Raw genomic sequence first — 25,449 nt, forward strand, 5'->3', positions numbered from 1 at the left:
AAAAACATCGACGCGAAGCGATTAAAGGGAATCGCTGAAAGATTTTTAATTGACTCTAAACGCGTAATAAAGTTTTTTCTTGAAGCGACCGTTGTGATACCGTCGACGGAGGAAGATAAGAACGGCCCTCCCTTTACCGATCCCACCTAGGAATTCAACGAAGAAAGTACCGTTATTATCGCGAAATGGACTTTTAAAAGTTGACAACAGAATGCGAGCTTATTGTTCATTTTAATTAATTCCGCAGAATACACCTCGGATCGCTCGTCGTCTAAAAATCGCGCGCGCGGATCCCCCATTGCGTTTAACAACGTGATAAAAAAAAATATTGTAAAAACATATTGGTACAACTCGGATTTTATTTCGAAACGTTGCTATCTATCATGCAATTTGACGTGGCACAATCGATTCTCTATCGAGTTTTGGTCAGTGATATATCATTTTCAGTAGCATTAAAATAGCAACATCCGATATTTCGACGTACAACCGACGCTCGGGATTGTCGGGAAGATTCCCATATACCACTCACCGGCGCTTTTTCCCAAAATTTTGCACGGACGTTGCTTTAATGTGATATCGATCCACGTCGTCGAACTCGTCATGAAACGTACGTACGAAACTGACGACGTCACGGGACACGATGGGAAAGCGCCGCGCTTCGAGCAGCTGCAGGCTGTAAGAAGTTTGCGAATCCTTCCCACTGAGTTTAACCTCAATCACTTATGTAACGGAGTTACCGCTAGTATATATATCCAGACAAACCTCCTTTCGTCCACACACGTTAGCCCGGGGTACATATTTGTCGATATCTTCTTGGCCCCTTCGTTGTTCTAACAAGAAAGTCCCGGTATTGTTCTTCGCAGTGTATTCAGCAACAAGCGATTCGGCACAGCGCGACGTTTTCTCGTCTAAAAAGTAGAATTAAATTGGATAAATACGTTTTTTTTCGCAGTTTTAAAGTTAAATATCTCTGTAATTGCTTTTCTTTTCGTCAATTAAGTCAAAACTCTGTTAAAATAAAGTTTAACTATTATTTTTTTAGTCACCACTCATACCGCTCTTCTGTTTACGAGCTAGACCGTTATATTCTGCTTTTACATACTTTTCTGACTATTTCGTTGTTATTTTTATCTTCTACTTTTTTAATATATTTGATGATAAAGTTAAAAAATGAAAATGTCTGAAAAAAAACCGCTTCAAAAATAAAACTGACAAAAATGAAAGTATTTTACTTTATGCGAATATACAACAATGAAAGGAACGGCGCTTGTTCTTTTCGAATTAATTAAATATTCAGAAAAGAAAGCATATGTTAACTCCATTCACTTAAAAAAAATTTATCTTTTTCGATTGACGCTTTTCATTACTTCCAAATTATCCATGTGCAGATGAACACGAAGGCGTAGAAATCGCTGAAAAAGAGTATCGTAATGAAGAAGCTTTATCGTATCCAATTATCGTCGAGAGTGCGTTCGTCGTGCGCTTTAACGAGCATCCGCCTCTTGTGCCTGCGAATATATCGACTCGTTGCAGGAAATATGGAAACGCATGTTCGTACCGGATGAGAGCATTACGTACTTTATATTTACACTGACGTTCCGAATCGATCACTTACGATGGGGAGCCTATAGCTCCGTCGCGGCGCTTAAAGTATATGTATGTATATATATGTGTGCGTATATAATTTATATAAATTATTTTGGCATTTCTCGAGTTTTCTATTTTTGCAAGAGTACACTTTGCGTGAGTTAAGAAACACCTGACTCCCTTGGCTCGTAATGGCGATTTGCGCATTCAGCTCGTGCGCGATTTGCTTCACAAGGCAATCGAAAATGCGATCAGCAATGAGCCATCGTCGCCGGGTGTTGAAATATCGCTCTCGCACTTTTTTTGATGCTGTCGAGACAGTAATTACGCCGATGCATGGCCGACACGACACAACGCCTCGCGGACGACAGGGAACGATCGTAATGACGCAGTAAATGAATATTTCCGTGCCGTTGTGACAGAATAGAAAAATGGCAGCAGATACGGGGAAAATTGTTAGTCGACGGCGGACGCGGGCGTTAGCGCAGGCAGCGGCACGAATAGCTATATACGTTCTCTCCGTGGGGTGTATGTAAATTTAATTGCCGTTATTCCGATGGTGTTTTAGGGCGCGCATTCTTGCTTATCATATCCCGCGTCGCGACTAAGCAAACGTTGCACCGCAGTTCTCATTTGTTATTATGGGAAATGTAATTTTTATCGCCGTTGTGTTATCAGTTCAGGATATAAGTTAAGTGAATTTCACGATGTTGTATCAAAAGCTTTTTTCTCTTATCAGATAGATTTGAATTCGGATAAATTAAAAGTATAAAAAATACAATATTTGATTGTAATAAATTTGCTTATTTAATAAAACACGTCGAAATCGAACAACAGTTTGCGTTGCGAGAAAGAAAATAGCGACTTGAAGAAAACTCGAAAGTTGAAAATATCCGGAATTCTGATCATTCTTTGATGCTTGATCGATTCTTCTCCGAGGAAGGATACCTCCAACTTCGCGCGGAATTGTCCTTCGAGAATTCCGCGCCATTCAAGGTTTTCAAGACAAATTCAAGAGAAGGTTGAACGAACGAACGAACGAACGAACGAACGAAGCAGTCACCGTTCGTAGAAAAGCGAGGAGGGCGCGGTTCCATTTGTTTCGTTTCCCGCGAACGCTCCATTAGCGAGAACATCGGCTATCGGATCGTACAATTCTTTCGGTTGGGAGTTTCAGTTTCCAAAAGCGGGGGAAAACTAATACCGAACGGTTTGCTCTAACAGTTTGGCGTCTATTTCGGTGCAAGTGCGATTGTTCCGTACACATAGACCGTTTTCGACGATTAAAGCGGTGTCCACTTAGCGGTCACATGTGATTTTCCCGTACCCGTATAGAATATCACTCGGTCGAAATTTATCCCTGCAATTTCGCTGTTTGCTAATTATAAGGGAGAACAGTGTCCTGATAGAAATTTATCCGAGCAAACGGAGGAGAGGAAATCTTAGAATAGAATAAATTCCATTGCGACAAAGTCCAACGGAGCCCAGCAGCGCTTGCGCTTTGCAAACATCTTCCGCGATATTCGTGTATATTTTACGGAGTTATATTAAGCGTCCGTCCGGGATACGAACTATCTTGAAATCCGTTTGCTCGGACAGAAAACTAACGTTTCCCGCAAAACGTCGCTCATACGCGACGGGAATGGTACGCATTGTACAAGCGGTGTCGGACCGTCGTCGGAGCATCCAGATCCGATGATTTACAACGCGCGAAGAGAGGAGGGCGACGCGAAGGAGACTCTTCCCTCCGGCGGAGGGTAAACGCTAATTAAATCGGAAGTAATTAACGAGGGCGTTTGACCGAGTGAGCGATTAAACGAGGGAGTTTACGTACTGCGTGTCGACACGGACGATTTCCGGGGAATCGTTTGTGGATTTACGACGATTTCAACTCTAGAAATTCGTGCGAGCTGCAGCGAACGCGCGACGAGCTCTCCGCCCCGGCGGGAGCGTTTGTTTGTGCAAATATGCCCTGGCTGATGGAAATCTACCGATGATTAATCGACCGGCGTCGGCCCTCCCCCCCCATCTAACGCGCGCGGCCATTCCAGGAAAATAATCGCGCGACCTCCTTATTATTGTCAGATCGACCACTCGATGAAAATGTTATTTACCGCTGCCAGATGATTACCTCTCGTGTCAGCACTGGTGCTGTCTGGTGAAACGGTGATCTTGATAGCGCATCCGATCTTGCGGTCCGATCCGCAAGGAAATATCGCGTGGCAATCTATGGATGGACATATTCCTACGTTCGATTGAGCAAAAATGAAAAAAGGAGAATGTAGATTGTAGAGGACACTCGAGCGAGAGTGGGATGCGCACGTTACGTTGTAACAGTACTCGAGAAGTTGTTACCATGTCAGGTGCGGGTGGCACAAGCGTTGTAAGCTAATAAGTTGTCCGTGTAATAATTCTCGGGAGTTGGTATTAAAACCGGCTTGTCTTGCTCGCGATAAATCCTTGTCTGTCGCGACTAATGTCAGGAGTTTCTGAAAGGCAATCAACTGTATCAAGATCCTCTCCCTACTTTCATAAAATTGGAGAAGACTTGCGTTACGCTTCGCGCTTATCTATTTGATGACCGGCAAGAAAACGGCAGAAATCCCGGAGCGAGGAATCGTGCGCTTTTGCAGCGCGCCGCTGCCGGCGATTTACCACCGCAAGAAAGGCAACCGGCGCGGCGCGGAGAGATGAAAAAGTCTGAGTGAATTTGCGGGATATTTTTACTCATCGCGGTTTTAACCAATCCTATTTATCCTTTTAAAGACTTGGCGGGGGAAGATTTTCTCTAATTATAATGAAGTGTTAATAGCGTTTCTCTTTTAGATAATTCCCGAGCATTATTTATTTGCGCTATTTACAAATGAAAGCAGTTTGGAGGAGAGCTTTTTCGTTTTTATAAAAATTTCACCTGCTATTAGAATGATCGACAAACCGTTTACGTTCCTCGCTCTTATCGACAGTCCCGTTCATTTCGTGCCGAACGAACGACGGTGACGTTCGATCTTTACTTCTCGCGCGAAATTTTCCACGGGAAATAACGAAGGTCGTCATCTCGCAGTGTGATGGTTAACGGAGCGAAAATTGGCACGAAGCGACGTCGCGTACCGTTTGAGATTCTCTTAGGAAGATTGCCTTTTGCGACCGCCGCCGCTTCGACTCTTCCGCGGAAGTTGCGATGTTATCATCGTCCCGATAAAAAACAAAGGACCTCGGAGGCATAATGAAAAAATATCGGCGACCGCGGGTTACGGAGTGATAAGAGACGGGAAGAGAGTGAGAAGAACGGAAGGCGCGAACGGCCGAGGGGAAATAATTTAAATCGACCTCCGGGAGGGTAGGATAACCCTCTCTGTGGATAGTCACTAACGACAATGGTGACCGGGAGGTTTTCGGGGGGAGGTGGCGGGTCAGCATTCCGCCGTATAAAACGAGCCGGACTTAGTGCAGTATCTAGAGTTAGAAAAGCAAAAGCAATTAAGATAGTTACTTGGTTATGAGACAAAAAGACGAAGCGGAACGAAGGTAGGAAGGTAATTACCGTGGTAACGGCTTGCCTCGACCGTGTGACCGTATCTCGCGAAGCGTGGTAGCTTCTGGGGAAATTAGTGCTGGAAAAATTCATGCCCGCGGAAGATTTGCGTAAATTAATTTACGGCGTACCGAGCCGGTCCCCTGTCACGGAAAAGAGGATAAAATTCAATTTTTAAGTCGGCCTCGCGACTCGGTTGCAGGTCGAGAATCCTTGATTGTTGCTTCTGCCGCGGTAATTGACGCTCGCTAAATGATACATTTGACATGCCATGAATTCTAAATAACAAGATGCCAATGGATATTCCTCTGAACTACCGACAAGTCGACTGTGTGTGTTAAAGCTAGAGCATAGACTTTCTTTTATTTAAGAGTAAGCTATTACACGTCGGTTACTTGAGGCAATTTGTTCTATTATTTAAAAAGTGACTTAACGCCACTATTAAGCCACGTTGAATTACTCTTACTTGCATTTATATGGAGTGAGTTTACGTAGCTTACGCTTTCTTTCTAAATCCCGCTGAAAACTGCTAAACAGAATTCGAAATAATGGTTCTTCCGCGACGTCGGCGAAAGGGATAGCTGCTTGAAAGCACTTATTTCCCCGACATGGAGACGCGCATTAAGTTCTCTCGTAATATTCCTATAGCATTAAAGCAAATTTCAAGGCCCATGCGGGATTCAAGATGCCGTTTGCCTCCAGTAATCCCCCAAGGGAAGTATAACGAATATCACTTTGTAAGGAATAATTAACGAGCGCGCTTGAGAGTCGGATAAAATAATTGGCCGACAGTTTGTAGTAAATATTCTCCGCGTTTTCCACGACATTCTGTCACAATCGAGGCATCACGGCGCGATTTGTGCCGTAATTAACATTAATTCTTTCGGTGATTTAACGAGCTAATGAAAAAACGCTCGATGCGCGACTCGGCGCGTCGTAAAATTCGAAAAACTATTACGTCACGTGTAGCCCATTCCCTTTTCACCCCGGGAAAGAGAAATTTATAGTTTTTTCGTAAGCATGGCGGCGGGAATTGGTATGGAAACTTTTTACGACATATTTTTGACAAAGTTCGACTAGTAACGAGACGCGTCCGCGTCGTTTGGTTCCTGCTGCCGCTACTGCCGTTGCCGTTGCTGGGGCAGTTGTTCGGAAACTCTCGCGTGCGGGAGCTTCTTTCCTGCGAAGATACGAAGACAGAATCGCGTGCGAAATTTCATTTCCGCGGTGGGACGCGCGCAAGTCGAACGCGATCAAAACCACACCGTGCGATCGGGGACGAGCGCGATATATTTTTCCGTCACGACGCGGGACGGTGGCGGTGCGGGTGTTATCCACCGTCGAAGAAACTTTTTACATTATGTTAACTTGCGCGCGAAATGGACCCCCCGGACTATAAAGCAGCACGCGAGGGAGGGTGATTCGAAGTTCGGAAACGCGCCCCGCGCGTGTGCCTGGTGATTGCACGACAATCCTCGGAGATCTTCCCCGTTGCTCTCGTCTCCTTTCTCTCCGTGTAGTTAAATTATATCGATTACACTTCGAGGTTCGCGCAGAATAGAACGCACACGTAGCGCCAGTACGGGGATCTTTCAGCGACTGCCATTATTTTGCTGCACAGCTCGCGCGATCGACATCTGAACACGGGCTCTCGAGCGCAAACGTCGAATCGCGTCGACGACGGAAATTAGTTATTAGCTTGTGAAAGTTTACGACGTTAATATTCTGAATTCGCGTGGATCGCGCGACGAAATGACGTGCGGAATTATATGCGAGAAGCACGGGCAGCAGGAAACCGTTTCCTCGATATTACGCTCGAGAATTTGGCTCGCAATCGAAATGCACGCGGATGAAATTTCCGCCTTTTGTTCGCAAATTTCTTTCGTATTTTTTTTTTTGCGCGCCATACAGGAATTGTCGTGCGCCAAAATGTCCGCGATTACGGTTTTATTTTCTTGTGGGCAATCTGCCGTGTCGATTTCACGAGCGTTCCGCGGCCGCGAATGCCTCGTCGTCGCGGGTACAAACGACGGCGATTCTCGTTGAGCTGTGCGAACGCGTTATCGTTATCGCACGGCGTTGCGTCCACGCGTTTCTTTTCTGCTGTTTCTTTTTTTGTTTCCGTCACTTTTTGCGCCACCCTTGTGTCGCGCACCGCGCGTACTGTATCGGAAACGATCGACGTCGTTAACGGTGGCAGATTACTTTCCCGCTACGCGCTCTCGCTACGTCGCGTCGCGGCGGCGTTTATTTCGACCTGCATTTTCGTTAATCTTCCCCGCGCATGCTTTTTTCATTCATAGAAGCGCATTCCGTCGAGAGGTATAATCGAGAGCTAACGGAATTCGCAACATACTTACTCCTTACGCTTCCATGGATTGACGATGAAACGTAATGACGTTAGCGTAAGGGTGAGTGCGCGTAGTCCGAGTTTTTAGCGGTATATAGGAAGCTTCGAGGAGCGACGTATGCTTTAAAATTCCGTTGAGATATCTTCTGACACGAAACGTTTCCCAGTCAACTCATTTCGTGAGTAACTTTGACGTTACGTTTGAAGAAATTTAGTTTTAAAACTAGATCGATATCATATATACAGACATACAGACAGACATATATATGTATATATAACTGGATATACTTTAAAGTTCTCGGACAGCCATCCGCATTCATAATCTCTCTAACAGAAGGGAAAATAATTTATTTTTGATATATATATTTTTGCAATACAAATTTCTGTAGACGATGGCAAAATTCGCGATCGACATATTGGATACTTAAAAATATATAAAACAATTTGATTTGGTATTTCATAATTAATAAATAGCCGCGTTATTTAATTCAAGTGTCCTATTTCGAGCCATCAGAATGAGTTATGATGGCTTTATTGATTAATGAACTAAAATGGGAGTCTTTGGCACATTTTATAAGAGCGCTTTATTGATTATGAATGTCATTATCGTGAAAAAAATCTCATTTATTCTGACGTAAACGCGTATATGAAAAATAATATATTATTCTCTTCTTGATGTTAATACAAGATGACTAAATTTAAATTATTTTGGTCGCAATCAGGTCATCAATCAAGCAAAATTGTTATTCGTGAAAATGCAAACAAAATGTTATTTTTATGTACTAGAGAGATAAAAGATATAAATAAAAAAAGAGGCTTATAGAAAAATGTTCTGCTGAGAAGTAACCAATGTAGCTTTCAGAGAGCTAAAAATGTATTTTGCATATACATTTTAAAACGAAATGAAAGAAAAGAGAGAGCGGGTGGAATAATTCAATGTAGTGAAAGAGAGAATTTATCGCGAGCATTTTTGAAGTTCGAGGAAATACTATTTTGCGACAAATTTGTTATCGCGTTTGCAAAGGTAGACAAACGGGATGTCGAGTGGTTACATCCAACGACGCGGCTCAAAGGGCGAGCTGTGATTTATGCCGATTGTAAGAAAAAGAGACCGGATGCGCTAAAGGAGCACGCTTGGCAAGGTTCGAACTTGCACTTTATGCACGTATGAATACGTACGCGTGATCCGAATACTGTTTTGCTGCAAAATCCGCGTAGCGAAAGCTTTCCGAGGGCTTTCCAGAGATTGCGGAGGGAATCCCTTCGTGAATTACCTCGCGATGACCTGCCGCATCGTCCGGCGCGGTTTCGCCACGTACACACGATCGACGTAGGTTTCACCCTCCGTGATACAGCGCGGCGCATATCTATACGCGGCGCATACGTGTCTGTAGTGCTTACGAAATCACGCGCGAACTCCCGGACTGTCGTCCGTTCGTGCATGGATTTTCATAGATTTTCCGGACGACGATGTGGTTCCGTGGCCGTAGAGAGAACGAAATAGTAGTGCGCGCGTGGCACGTGTGTATCGAAGGTACTTCCCCGTTGGAGAAAAAAATTGAACTCGTTAGAAAGAAAATTGGATGCCTGGGTATTCAGAATTCTGCGATGCAATATGGCGTAACCGTGGAGCTTATTCGCGCGCGCGAGCTAGGGCGTCGTATATTTTGCGTTGCAAATTACGAGCCAGCGCGGCCGCGTGAAATTTTAAAAGTCGATCGGAAGCTATCCCGCCACGGTGCGCGGTGCGTTGCCCGTACTCGTATACATTAAATCCCCTCAAGTATATTCCAAGCGTATACCGCGAACGAACTGTAGCGGCTCGCCGTTGTGCGCAAGATCACTCGTCTGCGTCGCGCTCAAATTGCAATAAAAAAATATTCAAGTTTTTCTTGGAACAAGAAAGAGAACGTTTGTGGTTCCGAAGAAAAATTGACGCGCACGCCTCGCGGTGCTCAGAATTCTTTTATGCCCGGACTTACGAGCGAGCGGGAGTGACGCGTTGTAAAGTCGAAGAACGTCCGGTCATTCACGGATTTTATTCGTTCTACGCTGAAATTGTCCTGACGCAGGTGAATCCCGGACCCGCGAGAGTCCTGTTGCGGGACCTCTGTCCAGCCATCCGCTTCTCGATTCTCATTCCTACTCCGCGACTCTGCGATCACGTTTGTTTTTATCGCGACGATAACGTTTCGCCGTACAACGAGCGTATATAACGGAAAGATCTATGTCCGCAGATGCCATGAATTCGTTGATGGAGGACGTCGTCGTGGAGGCGGGGAAGAACGTCACGCTGGGCTGTCCGGGGGTGACGGAGAATTCGCTGGTGTTGATGCTCGAGTGGCGGGCAAACGGGATGCGGCTGCTCGAGTACAAGAGCAAAAGCACGACTGTCGTGCAACGAACAGAACAGAACAGAATGTCCCTGTCGTTGAAAAATTATTCGCTGCAGCTGCATCCCGTCACCGCCGCCGACAGCGGTACGTACGAGTGTCTCGTGAACAACCGGAATGCGCCGGAAGCCGTGATCAAGCTCATCGTTCGAGGTAAGTGGCGGAATGTTCTTAATCGCTTTCTCTCTTCCCTTCTTCTTTCCCAGATATGTACTTTCCGTGGGAACAAACCCAGTCGGATAATATAGAACGCCGCTGACATTCATTAACAATGGAAGCTCCTTTAATTTGATCCGAACTCATATTGCAGTAAAGGATATATACCTATGTGTATATGAAGTCGAATACGGATCAATAAGTTTTATTTTTTCAATTATTGCACTATTTCTGATTATGTGCCGCTCGATAAAGTTTTTTACATTTATGAGTGAGCTTGAAATAGTAAATGCAATTGTCCGTGCGTACATATTGTGATTAATCCTTGGATTAATCTCAAAACAGAAAAAAATTATATGTAGATAAAATTCCCGCTTCTATCTTCCCCCCGACAATTTTTGAGACCTAAACTTGACTGTTTTTAGTTCAAATATCATTAGTGAATTAAAAACTCGTTCTGTATCGTATTAAGCCGTTTGATGTTGCGCCAATAAGATTTATCTAGATGGCTACGTTGTGCTTTTAGTTTCATTACTCGGAGATCTATCTTCATTAAATCTATGAATTCCGGTTGTTACTTTGGACTTTGCGGATATTATTAATTAACTCACAGCACACAAATCTACAGAGACCTATGAAATCACCGGATAACGTCTCCGTCATTTTAGACATAAATTGTTTTAGATATCTTAATATTTCCTATATGAAATGTTCTAATAATTGAATTTTTCTTTTTATTATAAATAACTCTCTCATTTTCCGCAACTTCGGCGACAATATAACGTATTACTATCGATATTTCTTATTGTATCTGATCGAAGGAGATATAAAAGTTCAAATGCGATTCTTCTGTTCTTAGCCGTGAGTTAAAAAAGGGAAGGAACTTACTTACCTCACTTATATTGCCTTTAGCCGTTAGCTATATATATATTATATAAGTATATATATATGGCAAGAATTTTCCGATACACGACAATTTTTTGCAGCTTGACAATTTTATTTTCTCAAGTCGAAATAAAAGATTATCAAATCGACTGCCTAGTATTATTTTGCATTAAAGCAAAATATTACTTTGACAATTCTTAAGGAACATTTAGAGAAGAAGCTTCAGTAGAAAATCTGACTAATAAGTAGCATAAGAATCAATCACAATACGTAAATATTTATGCCAATATATTGCTTTTGTAATAATCACCAAACATTTTAAACATCGCTGTAGATCCACCTCCAGGAATAAATTGAATTATATTCTCTCTTGCGGATTATAACCAATCTTTGAGGGGCGTATGTATAATCTCGCTAACTTTAAATCTAGTTTATATTTAATTTGGGATATCTCGTCTAATCCTTTCCTACGAAAATCCTTTCCTCCAATCGAACCGAAATAAATCAATGCATTTCGAAAACTCAGTTTATTTATTTAATGATGGAAATTCCGATCTTGGTGAATCGATTTTCGATTCTGTTGGTATTTTCGGATGATAATCGAATATCCGTGACTCATTCATTGTCGTTACCGATTTGCGTTCAATGAACTAGTTTCACTGCTCAACTCGGCGAGTTTACGCAAAGTTTCGCCGTGAACTTTGAAAGGCAGACCGGTTCGGGCGGCAACGCCACCCTCCTTAACAACCCCGTTCGTCGCTCGTCGAGCTTCTAATGCTTTATTTTAAAACCGAGTAGCACCCCCGTGTCCCCTCCATCGCCCCGCTCCCCCTCGCGGAGTGTTTGCTTTAAGTATTTACGCCTGATTTGAATTCGTCACGTGCAACCCACCGCGTCAAAAGCAAACTTTTCCTAGCATCCTATAGATGACGACGGGTTGGAATCATGGGAGTACGCGCGGCATAACTTCAGCGGCATAAGTTTGTGGCCGCCGAACTTCACCGCAAAAAAAAGGAGAAATGAAACGGGTCCTATCGCGTTATGTCGCGGTGATTTGCATTCAATGCACGATCCGTTACTCAATTTGACTAAAAAGTTTGCCCGAACCGCTAAAATAACGTGAAATTACGCCCAACCGGGCGGGCGTTCGCGTAACTTGACGCGAAAAAGTGAACTTTGCCGTGATGCGACAATGTGGTTCAAGGCGAATCAATGTACCGTTCGCGATCGGAGATTGCGCGAATTTACATTTTTCACGTTGCGTACGCGATATTAAGCGACCTATTCATATCGTATCTTACAAGGTGTGTATATATAATATACATATATATATACATTATAGTGTATATGTACATTCTACTGTACGTGCTTCTACTCGAGACTCTGGGCACGTAACACTTCGGTGGTAACCAATATTCATGTTACGTCAACCATTAAAATGAACATTTTTCAAATCTTTGCAATAGGAGCGTACACGCACACGTCTCCTGAATACTATTCCACTTGTGGGATCGATCCTCATATTTCCCTCATTTCTGATTCTTGTAAAATTCGCATTGAAAAATTTGTGAATTACGCGCGCGAAAGCGGACGAATAGCCAAAAATAAATTTTACACTATTACTTACCGCCGTCGATCTAACTCGTTTTACAAAGGTTTCATATTTTGTATCGTGAAAGAATAAGAGGGAAAATGCTCTTGGCGCAGGTGTTTTTAATACCACACGATAAAAAATTACAAAATTGTAATTGTGAAGGACGACACATTTTCTGATTGTTTCCAATTTGTAATTCGAAAGTGCGCCCGAATTTTATAAATATTACCGTGTTTGCGGTCAATACTATTCACGGTATAGTTAGCAAGTTATTTTCTCGTTAAGTCGGCAGGGTCGCTGATTTGTTTTGATGAACGAGCATCGGTGAGAGAGGTGGCGGATACGTGTGCCAACTCTTCGAAACGATATCGCGAGCGTACAAAGGGCCCAAAGGGAACGCCCGGAACGAGCTTCGAATTATCGTCTCTCGAAGCTTCACCGCGGGGTTGGTAGCAGGGATGGTGTGTTGGTTGACTGCAGCTATGAATAAGCGCGAGTCGTTTAACAGCGTGACGTTTTTTCGGCTCGCGGCAAAACAGTTTCATTCATATGCATGACGGGATACGCGGTTCAGCTTGAAAGAGAGTGAGATGGCGGAGCGTATACGAGAGAGGGAATGCGAGGAGGAAAAGAGAAAAAAAGAGATGGAGGGAGAGAGAGAGAGATAGAAAGAGGAGAACCTTCGCGGAATCTCGGTAGCGGCTAACGAGTCACGATTATTCCTTCTACTTCGCTTAACGAGCGGATGCAGATGCGAAAAGCTCCGACTTCGGCATTGATCATTGATTCATTGTTTTTACGTTTGCGTCTTAGCGAGGAGTTATTCTTGGACGGCAATATCTGGGAAGCAATGGAAAAAGATCGATCTTAATGAAAAAAAAAGAAAGAAACGCAGTTAATAAAACGCAGACGGTTATAAGACGCTTTCGTTCTCCGAAAGTGCACGTAGGACGTAAAATGGTAAAACGGAGGTATTCTTATGCATCACGTGTAGATGACGAGATGAACCCACAGTCGAGGAAAGGATAGTAGCTTGACTAGGTGATCCGAGAATCGAGTTCAAAATGGATAGAAGCGGAGAGGGAATGTGCTCTTGATGGAACAAATAAAATTGTTCTCCCTCGGGATTACCGTGCTGCATGCACTCGCATCTGTGTTGTCAGGATCCGCGAGAGCGAGAGCTTTTTCCAAGATCCGCTTCCCCTTTCCGCGCTTTCCACCAGCCTTTCTCCCTTACGCGTTCGTTTCTCTCGGTTGATTTTCGTACAAGCGAATCATCGACCTTGGTCGTGACGCCAAAAGGCAAAAGCGTCGCCGACAGTTATTCCTCCGACGGCTACCAAGCCGCGAGCGCCGTTTTTCGTTCGGGCGTCTCATTTAAGACCATGACAACGACAGGAAGAGAACGGCGAGTGCTCGGCAAATGGCCTCGTTCGATTTTATTTCATGTCGGAACGTAGGGATCTCCTCACTGCCGACAGCCAGTGTGTAGGACAGTCGATTCCATTAGAATGTGCATCCAATACTGTGAAACGTAGGGCAGGTATTAATTCTTTAGCGCGCAGATGCATGCACGACCGACCCTTGATCATATTAGAAAATGCGTTTCGTCGTAATCGAGATCGATTTTCTATAAAAGCTTCACGTTCAACGCGTCGAATCGCAAATTCGCCAGAAACCTGCGAGATTCTTTTAAAGATATACGGAAGACCGTTGCACACGCGCGTTTTTATCCGTCATGTCAAAAATTTTCAATTTGGAAAAATCCGCCTTCTCGGAAATATTTTATTGCACGATTCTGCACTATCCCCGCGGATTTTTTCCCGCGTGTCATCGCGCGTTTCTCGTATTTCGCGAATTTACACGGTAACCCAAAAATCCGCGATACGTACATATAGAGAGTATCGCAGATTTTTTTCGCGACGTGGCGGATCCCCGGGCTTTGCAGTTCGTAATACGATTTGTAATACAGCAGACTGAAGTAACGGCCCCGTGATAAATCTCTAATAAAATATTTCAAAGGTATTATATGTCGGTATATATACTTTCCGAGATTAAGGGTGTTGGTTTTGTTTCGCGCGCGCCAAAGATGGGAGGGATCAAAGTCCTGCGGTAGGTCGAGATTTATTTTACATCGTGAGTACACTGATCGCCCGGGTGAACTTCTGCGAAACATTCTTATTGGTACGATGGGGAGTGAGTTTCTCTCACGGACTTCTTCAAGGAGGGGGAGAACATACTACCGCTCTTCACTAACCGACGAGGTAGACTCGGTGCAATTCGAAAAGTTCGAAACGATTCGCTGAAGAGTCCCGCCCCGTAACGTTCTCGGATTAGCATACTATTCGTTACTTGGCTATCTTACGAGTGATCGAATGCTTCGAATGCATATTTCTCTTTTCCGAGAGTAGAAACTTCAGATGAGATGGATCATTTAATCGCGGCATCAGAACGCAGTAATTAATCTCTTTGTCCAATTATTTTTATCCAGCGCCGAATGCCGCGCTATTGATAATACAGGGAAAAAGGAAGAACGTCAACTATTTGCAGAGTAATTTTTACATTTTCCGCGTACCAAACGTTTATAATTACATCAATTATTATTTTTACGATATTTGTACATTTTTATCCAAACAGTTTCCGTTTTCGCCGTTATTGCGCTTGACGTAATAAAATACAGTCTAGGAGATTAAATTAATAATAAAAATAAAATTACAATAGTGGGTTCATAAATCTAAACGAACAAAAACATATTGTGTAGTTGTATTAAGCCAATTATTTTATAGCCGTTATGTACATAGCGGGGCGGGTCTCGTGTGAGATTCTATATGCGTAATATCAGCTTTTATTGCGGATTTAATCGACGGAAATAGAACGAGATTATTTACGTGATTGTATTTAGCTTGTTCTATGACGTTATGGCCGACCGGTTGATTTTATGAGATAAATGACTAGTCGCGCGTCGAGCCTTGAATAAAGGCAACGATTTAACGCGCGAGCACGGTGCGCACCGCGATATAAATGTGCTCCACCGACTGGAAACTACTCCGGTTTCGAAGATAATGAAGCGTGCGTTGAAAAATGCCAGCTTTTCTAAGCCAAAGCGCACAGCTTACTTCGACAAATCTTTTGCGCAAATTGCCAGCGTTGAGCTTTAATACATTTTATCACCTCTCCCTTAAAACGTGTCACCGACTTTCAAGATTTTTATTTTTCTACGACCTAATAACTCCGATATAACGCCAACGGCTGTATAGCGTATGCTAATGACGCGTAAAACAATATATATTTAACAGAAGTAATTAATAATAAAAAGAAAAAAAAATTATCAGTAATAAGAAATTATATTGGTCACTCGATAGCAAACAAGTTGTAGAAAAAAATATTCGGTTTGTTATATAACGTAAATTTTAAGAAAATCTTTTAAGCTATCGCGTCCGATGAATCTTGATCCTGCAACTACGACTACTGACTATATTACATGTAAATGCACATTAAGAATAAAAACTAATTATTTAATTCTTAATATATTACATATATATGTGTATTAAGAATAAAAATTAACGTTTTCATTCTTAATGCATATTTTTGTATATAATACAGTCAGTAGATTCGTCAGACGCGATAGCTTCAAAAATTTGCTTCCAGCACTATTTACGTGAACTTTACGACGTAGCCAGGATTCTTCTTTCGATGTTGACGAAGGGTAATTTCACTCCTGCAAATAACGAACTCTCGCTTTAATCGAGCTCTGGATAAGATCCACGAGATCGACGACGCAACGCTATGAATTATGTACCTCACGACACGGTTAATTAAGCGGTATTTAATTTGCGACAAGTCTGTGAGAAAAGAACTTTCACATAGACTGTGATATAGCACTAACACACATATCTCTCTAATTAAATTAATTTCTTAGAATGTAATTCAAAAATTCGCTGAATTTTTGAAATAAATAATAATTTATTGGCAGATAGAGAAAGGAAATAATTACGAAAGCTAACAACAACAGATAAACTATATTAAAAAGTGCATCACTACAAGATTACGCAATTGTTTCATATTTCATCGCGTTAATTTTTTAATGAAGTATAAGTACTCTAGCCAATTAGGGCTGAATGAACCAACAATATTAACTCGTTTATATTTAATATGCAACGAACAATCGCCATAGATCGCGATTCTCTTTTATAGGAGCATTAATGAATCGGGCGACGCCCAACTGTCATTATGTCTGAAAGCGAGGCGGGCAGAGGGGATAACTCGAGTAAACTCGAACATTAGACGGCGTTCTTACTTAGCTAAGAATCGGGAGTAAACTGCTCTTTCATAAATTAATTTCCATTAGTTCCCGGCTAACGAAAACTTACGGCCAACTACGAACGAACGAAGCCGCATCTAAAACCACAGCTGCCGCGCGATGCGCGTCTCTGTCGCCTTATTCAGCATTATTATTGAAATTATATTCGGCGCACGGCTCGTTCGTTTTTTCTGTAAACATTTAAAAGTTCGTTAATAGTCGAAGAAGTTGTCAACGTAGAGCTACGAAAGGACGGAAAAATGCTGGCGGACTGTTGCATAAATTTCCCGAACGAAAGTTTCACGAGGAAGAATTTAATAATTGCCAAGATAAATCAAGTAGATATATACGCATTAAAAAGTCACGGACTTTCTTAGATTTATAATAGAGGAATTAGTCGTTTTACGTCGTCGCTTTTCTAAAGACTTTTACCATTAGTTTTGTTTAGTAAAAGAGAAATTGGTAGAAATGGAACGTGTCGTGTTCTTTCTTTTATCGGAGGCTCGGCCACAGCGGCGAATCATCGGAGTGAACAACAGCGCGAATTGGACCATGAAAATCTCGACCGAAATTCAGGGAAGATCAGGAGAGAGAGGAATATTCACCGAAAATTTCAATCCGAGTCAAATGCGCTGCTGCATTTATACGTTTCGTTGTGAGAGTCAAAGCGCACGAGTGTCCATGTGGTTGTCGATACCGAAAGGAACTTTGTAGTCGACATAGTTGAAATACTTGCGTGTACCGCGTACATGTGAGAGGCAGAGATAAAGAGAGGGAAAGAGAGATAAAGACCTGGATTTCGTAATATCTCGAATATGTAGCGGAGTATTTCATTGATGATAGCGTATCGATATTGAATCGATAAGTAATGTCGCTTGATACGTTTGAAAGCTTCAAACTGTCACGCGAGCATACAGAGATCCCTATACGACATTCCGAGTGAGATATAGACTTTCTTCTTAATCTTTATATTCCCCTTATATTAATGTTAATTCCTTATATTAATTTTCCATGCGTTCAAGGACCTTGCCCGTGAATTGCATTAAATGCATTTTATTCATAATTATCTTATTTAACGCTGTTAAATTATCATGAATCTAGAAATATTAAAAGGTCGTTTAATCTTCCGGAGATGAGAAATTCAAGAAATTCCAGAGTATATTTTATATACAGTTTGCATTATATAGTTGTTGCGAATAAAAATGTTTTTATATATTAGCAAATTGCCACCCGCTAATGTAAGTTGACAATAGAAAAAGTCGCCATTGGTGTGACGCGGTTGATGTCGCTCACTGTCGTCACTTAGAAGGAATTAATTGCATCGCGCAGAAACCACCGAGCGCACACGGGTCGAATGTCGAAGGTGGTTTCGCGGTATCGATGCCAAAGCCTCTGTCGGAGTTAGTCCAAAAGCCGCGGCGGGTTCAGACAAGTTTCAGAGAGGCGAAACGGACGATAGTCGCGCATTACCCCGGTGTACAAGTGAATAATGCAACGCATCACGTCGGTGAAACGCGGTGTGCGCTACGCCACGCCGCGGCCGTTGCAAATCTCATCCGCCGGGGGCGATCTTTACCATTCTTCACGGATCTGTTCGCCCCTTTCGACGCTTTGACGTTTACCCGGTACTATTGGCGACAGTATCTTCCCGTTTTGCGATCGTTCGTGTTTATCGATATTTCATTACGCCGCTCACATCAGGAAATATAATATATATATTCGCGAGGCGTCAAGCGACGTTGCGATTCGATTTCAATACGCGTTGTGAATGCACTGTGAATTCGAAGAGTGATACCTCGATATCATGGAACGAGAATAAGGCGCTTTTGGTGCCGTTCTCACCGCGTACGGTCTGATAAAGTCTGCATTTTCGAACGAGAGCAGGTAACGTTCCTTTTCTTTCTTCTTACCAAAATGAAGAAAGCAGAAATTTCTGTGATATTAGAATTTAGCGGGCAATATACGAGAACGCGTATATGGTGCTATCGGGTAGCTTAGCCTTTAAAAAGGCTGAGAGGCACGAAGAGGCTCTTAAGCTCAATATGGTGTAAGAAGGTGGACGTTGAGCCGTTACGTGTAAGTGTCAGGGTGGCCGATGATTGTCCAGTCGGGAGGCCATATGGTTACGTCTTACGTCAGCGAGGTGACAACGATACATCGTCACTTCATTAACTGTGAGAAATATTCCCATAATAGGAACTACGAGACGGTATCGATTTTATTCGGTAATGTGAATCCGCGTTTATGTAAATTCCTTTTACACTCATTATAAAAATTGTATAATTAATTAACACACCGAGTGTTTTTTTAGCGTTTTAGCACTCGTCGTTACGTTATTTATATTATTTTATATACGTTGTATAAAATTTTAGTTGAAATTAATTAAATTATATTTAAAAAAAAATAATATACTGAAATTATTGAAAATTATATAATTATCTATATAATTATATAATTATATTCATTATAAAATATAAAATTTAAGATTCATTACCATTATTAACGATAATTTTTAATACTGATAACAGTATCCTGCATATAATTAATAGGGTCCTTTAACCACTCGCGTGAATTCAAATTGCAAAACGCGATTATTAACTATTACCAAATAAAAGATCGACAGCGTTATCACACACGTTGCGAGATAACACATAAAATTGATCAAGACTGTCTCGTTGGCGCTACATTCGTGGGAAATCGCAGGGGAAAAAAGGAAATTCAGCCTTGCCCGTGTTAGGACGGCTGTAAATAATCGTTGCTGTCAGAGTATACTATAGTTTATAGCTAATTTAACCACATTTCTCTCTTAGCATGCACGTATATGCACATGCGCTTAGGCTAATGAGTTCGTAAATGAGAAAAGCGACGTCGGACGCGTCGGCTCCTCCACTGCTCGGTTTCTTTATTTTGCGCTCCGCGTTTCTCGCTCTTGCGCGGTTTAGTGGCCCCTGATCGCGGTGTTAACTGCACGCAAAAACGCATTCCGCCACTGTTTGAACTCCAGTCGTCCAATTCGGGAACTTGCACGACAACTCTAACGACGCCTGAGCTCATCGTAGACGAGAAACGCGTAAGCACATCCAATTGTCGGTTCGGAACTTCAATGGAAATATATCTCCTAAATAATATCTCTTCTACATGTTCTGAACTAAAGGAATGCTCATATTGCGCGTTGTATTAAATAATAAATTGTTTTATCGTTACGTTACAAACAGAATCCAGATAAATATACGAATACGCTTATTTCATTTCAGCATTTTTCTTTGAACTTGTATATCTGTCCTAGCTTGTGATGCAGCGTTTATTAATTTTTTTATTGCCACTCGAACGTTTATCGAATGTTTTAAAATACCCGAAGAATTCAGACCCTTCCGAATTATTTGCCGATCGATACAAGCTAATTATAACATGCGCCGCAAATTTAGAGAAATCTCCGTGAATAATGCGCTTCCAACACACTTCTGCAGCAAAAGTTGCGCGTTCCGGGAATACAAGGTATCCCACAACCACGGTATATGATACTTTAATAGCATATTCTGAAGATTAATTACAGCCGAAAATTGTAATATGAGAATGCCGAGGGTCGCGATAATACTTTTTGATTTATAAGCGATCAATATCCGATAGTCTCGCATCGCGAGGAATGAAATTGTACATATAATAATTTTAACAATTTACAATCGTAATGATTTTAATATTATAATTTAAGAAAATGTGATATTTGATGTCATATTTTCCGCGGTGATTTAATTACAATTCATGATCGCGAGTAGTGACAGTTATCAAAATCACATTTTAAAAATTTCGAGATTAAAGTATTAATAATATAACAAATATTACATAATTTACAAATAGGTGTTCAGTTAAAACGGCATTTTTATTACCCGAATGAGCATTTATTTATATTTAACGTCAGATTCATAATAGATATAAACGCTCGTTCGCGAAAATTAACGTAAAACGTGTCGTAGGCGAGGAACGGAATATTTGACGTGAATGTTTTGAAGATATGTCGTTGATTTCACGTTACAACAAATTGATCGATTCACGGCCTTGGGCTTGAAGCGCTTGTTTTTGCACGGCGAGCCGTATGTGCAATGCTATCATTACGCATCGAACATTCGAGCCGGCAGGCAGCGATCCAGGCCGCTCCATGTCACTATACGAGATGTTGAAAGCTATCGTTTCTTACATCTATTACATCCATTACATCCATTTCCATCAATGCAGGTTAATTTTAATCTCGGTTTGACCACGTATAACTTACTTTTGTCTCTTTTTGATTCTTAGAACTAGAAAAAGATGAACAGTAAGTTAAACCGAGATTAAAGTTAATCTACATTGGTATAAGAAATGGACATTAGTGTTGTTCTCTGCTTTATTACGATTATTTATCAGTCCGCGTTATCGTTAACTCTGGCACCCTCTTCCGTAGCGCGTCGCGTATCTCGCGCCAGCAAGCCTGGTTTTTTTTTTCTGCGGCGTCGCTCGAGCAAGCCAGCAACGCGACATGAAACGAGACGCTATATTACCACCATATTACCGCTTGACACGCGAACGCGACACATACCCGCGAATCGTTAAACTTACAATGTTAACACTAACGATAATGATAATGTTGATTTGTTGATTCAATAACTGAAATAAGAAGATAAGAATCACTTTTTGTGAAAGAGTCGATGAATCATTGGTGTACCCCATGCCACTATTTATTTTCCGGAGATTGTTAGATAAAAGGATGAAGAGACATTGTGGTTATACAACACCATTGTATCATAGCAGGATAATAATTAAATAATGGTAACATTAATTTGAATGCGAGAAGGCGTCTCACGTTTTAATGTACAAATATTTTTTAATGAGATAGTTAAATAAAAAACGCAGTTAAATAAAAAAAAAAAATAAATTCGTTATATCTGAAGGAGAAGACGAACGGCGCACAGGTTGCTCTGAGATCACATAGACTAAAAATCCCGCTGTAGGAAAAGTTCTAAGGAGATAGAACTTGGGTCCCATTATTATTAATAAGAAGCTCGCAATTATATTCTTTGAAATTACTGAAATTATCAGACTGCGCTGTCGACTCTTATGTACTATCTTTGACTCGTGAGTGTATCGAAGTGATGACTTTCGAAGCAAATACTCGTGTGTATTTACATGGAATATCACACGTGTAAAATATATTGAGAATTGCGCGTGATAAACATAAAAAGTGCCATTCAAAGCGTCGCGCGATTATTATCCGATAGATAATATAATAATTCTCGCGATATTAATTACCACAAGTGTTGTGCAATGTGCAACGGAACTTCTGACTGCTCGAACAATCTAAGGAGAGGAGGAGGCCTGGAAGGCATCGGGCGATGGCGGAGCAACTGTAAGGTAAATATTTTATTATCTATTTATTACTTGATTTATTCATGTAAAAGGTAGAATTTACTTCACGAGTTTTGTAAATTAAAAGCTTATACTTTGAAAGATTTTTTTTCGGAAATTGTTACTTTTCACGCACGCGATAATTATTTCTTGAAATCTTAATCGTTTTAAGCGCTGCTACAATTTGCGTATGTTTGTATTTTACAGATCAAACGTGACTGCAACGTAGTCTACAACTTCACTGTTGTGTATCGTACAAGTGAGTGTTAAAGTATTTCTTATTTTTAATTGAAATAATAGATCTATCATATCGGACACATATAGACGTATATTAAGTTGAGAACGTGTCAGAAGTAAATGTAACCTGTCATTGATTCCCTTAAAATGAATGGATTAAAACAGATTAAAGTCAATTATTTAATCCTGGAACGTATTCGAGAATTTGTCGATTTATCGTACAGCTCAGAAAAAAATTCGTTATATCAAGGCATTAATTATTGTCACTTTTATGTGTTTTATCATCATACAATAAAATATTTATTGCGATATATCAATTATTAGAGAAACTTACCATATCTCACAGGTATAAATAAAAATAAAATATATTTAGAAAATATAATTGAAAAGATCACGAGGATATATGTTAATAATAATATTTATATTAATTAATAATATTATTATTTAATTTAAAATAGTACATGATTTCATATTTAAATAGTTAGAAAAATAAAAAATCCAGAACTAAACAATGATATATATACCTATATAGTAAATGTAAAACTCTTATTTATCTTCCACTTTGACATGTTCTCAGATCTCTCATGGACAATTATAAATACTAAAACAAAATACATATTTATATGCATTATTTGCATTTATGAAATAAAAAAAATTAATACCTACAGTAGGGGCAAATTAAAAATGTTTATTAATAAGTGTGGTGCTTTATTTTCTCTCTTCCCTTCCTTTATCACTTTCATAGAATATGAAGTCTGCACTTGGCCTCCTTTTATTTTAAATATAATGTAAGCTGGCAAGAAAACATGGTTCAAAGATCTTTTCAGTATGCACATGTCACATACATAAAAGAGCAGAAAATATTTCACAGTTACATAATATATGTGAATTACATCAGCTTGTTTAATGAAAAGAGACCTTAGTAATTACATTTAATTTTATAATGCATCAATTTTAATTTTTTTTAACGTGCCTGTCCATGTTTATTGAAATTCGATAAATATTTCTTCGCAAAATAGAACATTTTTATATAACAGTACAAATGAGATAGATTGCTAAAAGAGTAATTATAGATTTAAGTAAAAATTATACGTAGTACCATTTGCCAATTTTGATCGCTTATAATTTCTGAACTATTACAATCTTGACATTTTCGCCATTTAAGATGTTATTAGGGTTTGATTAATCCCACGAGGATGCGCCATCGAAGTACGGTAATTGTGGGGCTTTGCGTGTATGTATATTTTATTTAGATCGCGCCGATCTGTTGATCCGTGGATCTTCATAAGACCGTGCAGTGCACGCACGTCAGGTGCAGAGTAGCTTTATTAGGATATTCGCGATTAATGCTCTCTCTCCAGTAGAAACTACCTGTGCAAAACGAAACTCGCGCGTAAATCAAAATTGTGCGAAATAAAGGCTGTCTGTATTTACGACGGGAAAATTGCTCTCCGCGTTTTAGACGAATATGATTTACAAGATAGTTTTCAGAAACGCATTAATCCCGGAAGTCGGAAACTACCTGCGCACAACACGACCGTTGCCTGCGAGCATGATAACTCCGGGAGTGAGTTTAAGAAATGAAAACCTAGGAGAGCGCGCGCGCGCGCTCGACGAAATGGAAACTGGGGAAGAAACATCGAGTGCTCGTGAAGAGCATATAATTTCTTAGAAAGCCGAAAGCCGGGACTTTGCTTCGCGGAAAACTTTTCCAGAGGGTTATAAGCACTACGAATCTTTTCCATTATCAAATTAGTTTTCAATAAAAACCACAGTTGTGTCTCTCCTCTTGCGGTATTATAAATTTTAGGTTTTAAATTTAATTCCCGCTCCGCGATTGTGCGGTATTCAGCTCGTATAACGAATATTCACCTTTTACAAAACGAGATGTTAATTGACTATGTATGCACGTCATGCATACATCGTAATTTTAATACGGAATTGTCCTGTTTCCGCCTCGTTGCCATTATCAACAATTCGCGCTCATTCCGCAACTTTAGGTCCGTGTAAATCTCATCATTTTGTCAAGTAAACATAAAAAATCCAAGTGAAACGCTATGTTTACATCAGCGAACATTTTTGTTATTTTTCGACATTGGTGATTCACACACTCGTGATGAAAGAAGTATGAAAACCCTCGCCAGCTGTGCGTAATGAAAGTACTGCGCGCGCTTGTTCTCCTAAAGGTATGACTTTACTACTTTTCGGAGCGTATTTCAGTATACACTATACCGTATCGAGGTAATACGCGATCGGGGCGGAATTTTCACGAGACGGTACAAGGATTGAGTACACGGGGGTGTAACGCGAAAGAAAGTTTTCGATTTCATCTAACGACGTCGTTAAACATAGCATTATATAATACCGACTGTCCGTCAGCGATTCTTATCATGATAATATAACGGACGACATAATCAGGATAATGTTCGCCGCTAGGAGAAGGAAGAGGAGAGAAATCGTCTCTCCGGTCGAGAAGTAGAGGACCAAGCGGGCGGAAAGAGGGTTAATTTTACACGTGGAAGACAAAAGTTCCGGTGAACTTTTAAAGCATTCAATATAAAGAGACCGGACCGCGAACGCGCGCGAAAGACAGAGAGAGAGAGAAAGGGAGAAGGAGAAAAACGAATTGCCCTGGAGGTAGATCCGAACTTGTGCAAGAAAAATTGTATCAAGGGTCCTTGCAACCCGAGGGAAATTTCCATATAATAATTAGATACTTAAATTACTCTAATAAAGGAGGATGATTAAGTCGGATATCCGGCCACCTACCTCTTGGCTCCTTTTTCGTATTGCTACGGGCGAAACCGCGGACCGGAGTGTATGCCGAGAGACTTCCCTCTGTGAAATATTTTTTCGTGATTGCTACTTTATTTTTGTCGTTTTCTCAGCGTAAAATAACTTCTGAAAGGGAAGGAGAGTGGAGATCCATAAGAAGTGCGCGAATACGCGGGAGCGTATCTTCTTGTACGTTATTACAGTCGACGTGAATAATCGTGAATTATTATTGTTATCACAGGCTTATTATATCCGTCATCCGTC

At 41.0% G+C, this 25,449-nt stretch overlaps 1 protein-coding gene and 1 long non-coding RNA gene across 5 annotated transcripts in view; one reads left to right on the plus strand and one right to left on the minus strand.

Moving 5' to 3' along the window:
- Positions 1 to 25,449, plus strand: part of LOC139817966 (putative receptor-type tyrosine-protein phosphatase mosPTP-1) — a 267,152-nt gene that overhangs the window by 85,065 nt on the left and 156,638 nt on the right. For all 4 annotated transcript variants that reach the window (XM_071786319.1, XM_071786318.1, XM_071786317.1 and 1 more), the window contains exon 3: positions 9,707 to 10,015. In XM_071786319.1, the coding sequence (XP_071642420.1) occupies positions 9,712 to 10,015 (304 nt within the window). In that variant the 5' untranslated portion in view covers positions 9,707 to 9,711. The remainder of the gene's footprint in view (positions 1 to 9,706; positions 10,016 to 25,449) is intronic.
- LOC139817968 (uncharacterized) overlaps positions 1 to 25,449 on the minus strand; it is a 154,428-nt gene that overhangs the window by 10,489 nt on the left and 118,490 nt on the right. Inside the window, exon 3 of the long non-coding RNA XR_011733351.1 lies at positions 763 to 908. This is a non-coding gene — a long non-coding RNA (uncharacterized lncRNA). The remainder of the gene's footprint in view (positions 1 to 762; positions 909 to 25,449) is intronic.

This window comes from Temnothorax longispinosus, chromosome 8 (genome assembly GCF_030848805.1).
Source record: "Temnothorax longispinosus isolate EJ_2023e chromosome 8, Tlon_JGU_v1, whole genome shotgun sequence".
In the NCBI taxonomy this organism is placed as follows: Eukaryota; Metazoa; Arthropoda; class Insecta; order Hymenoptera; family Formicidae; genus Temnothorax; species Temnothorax longispinosus.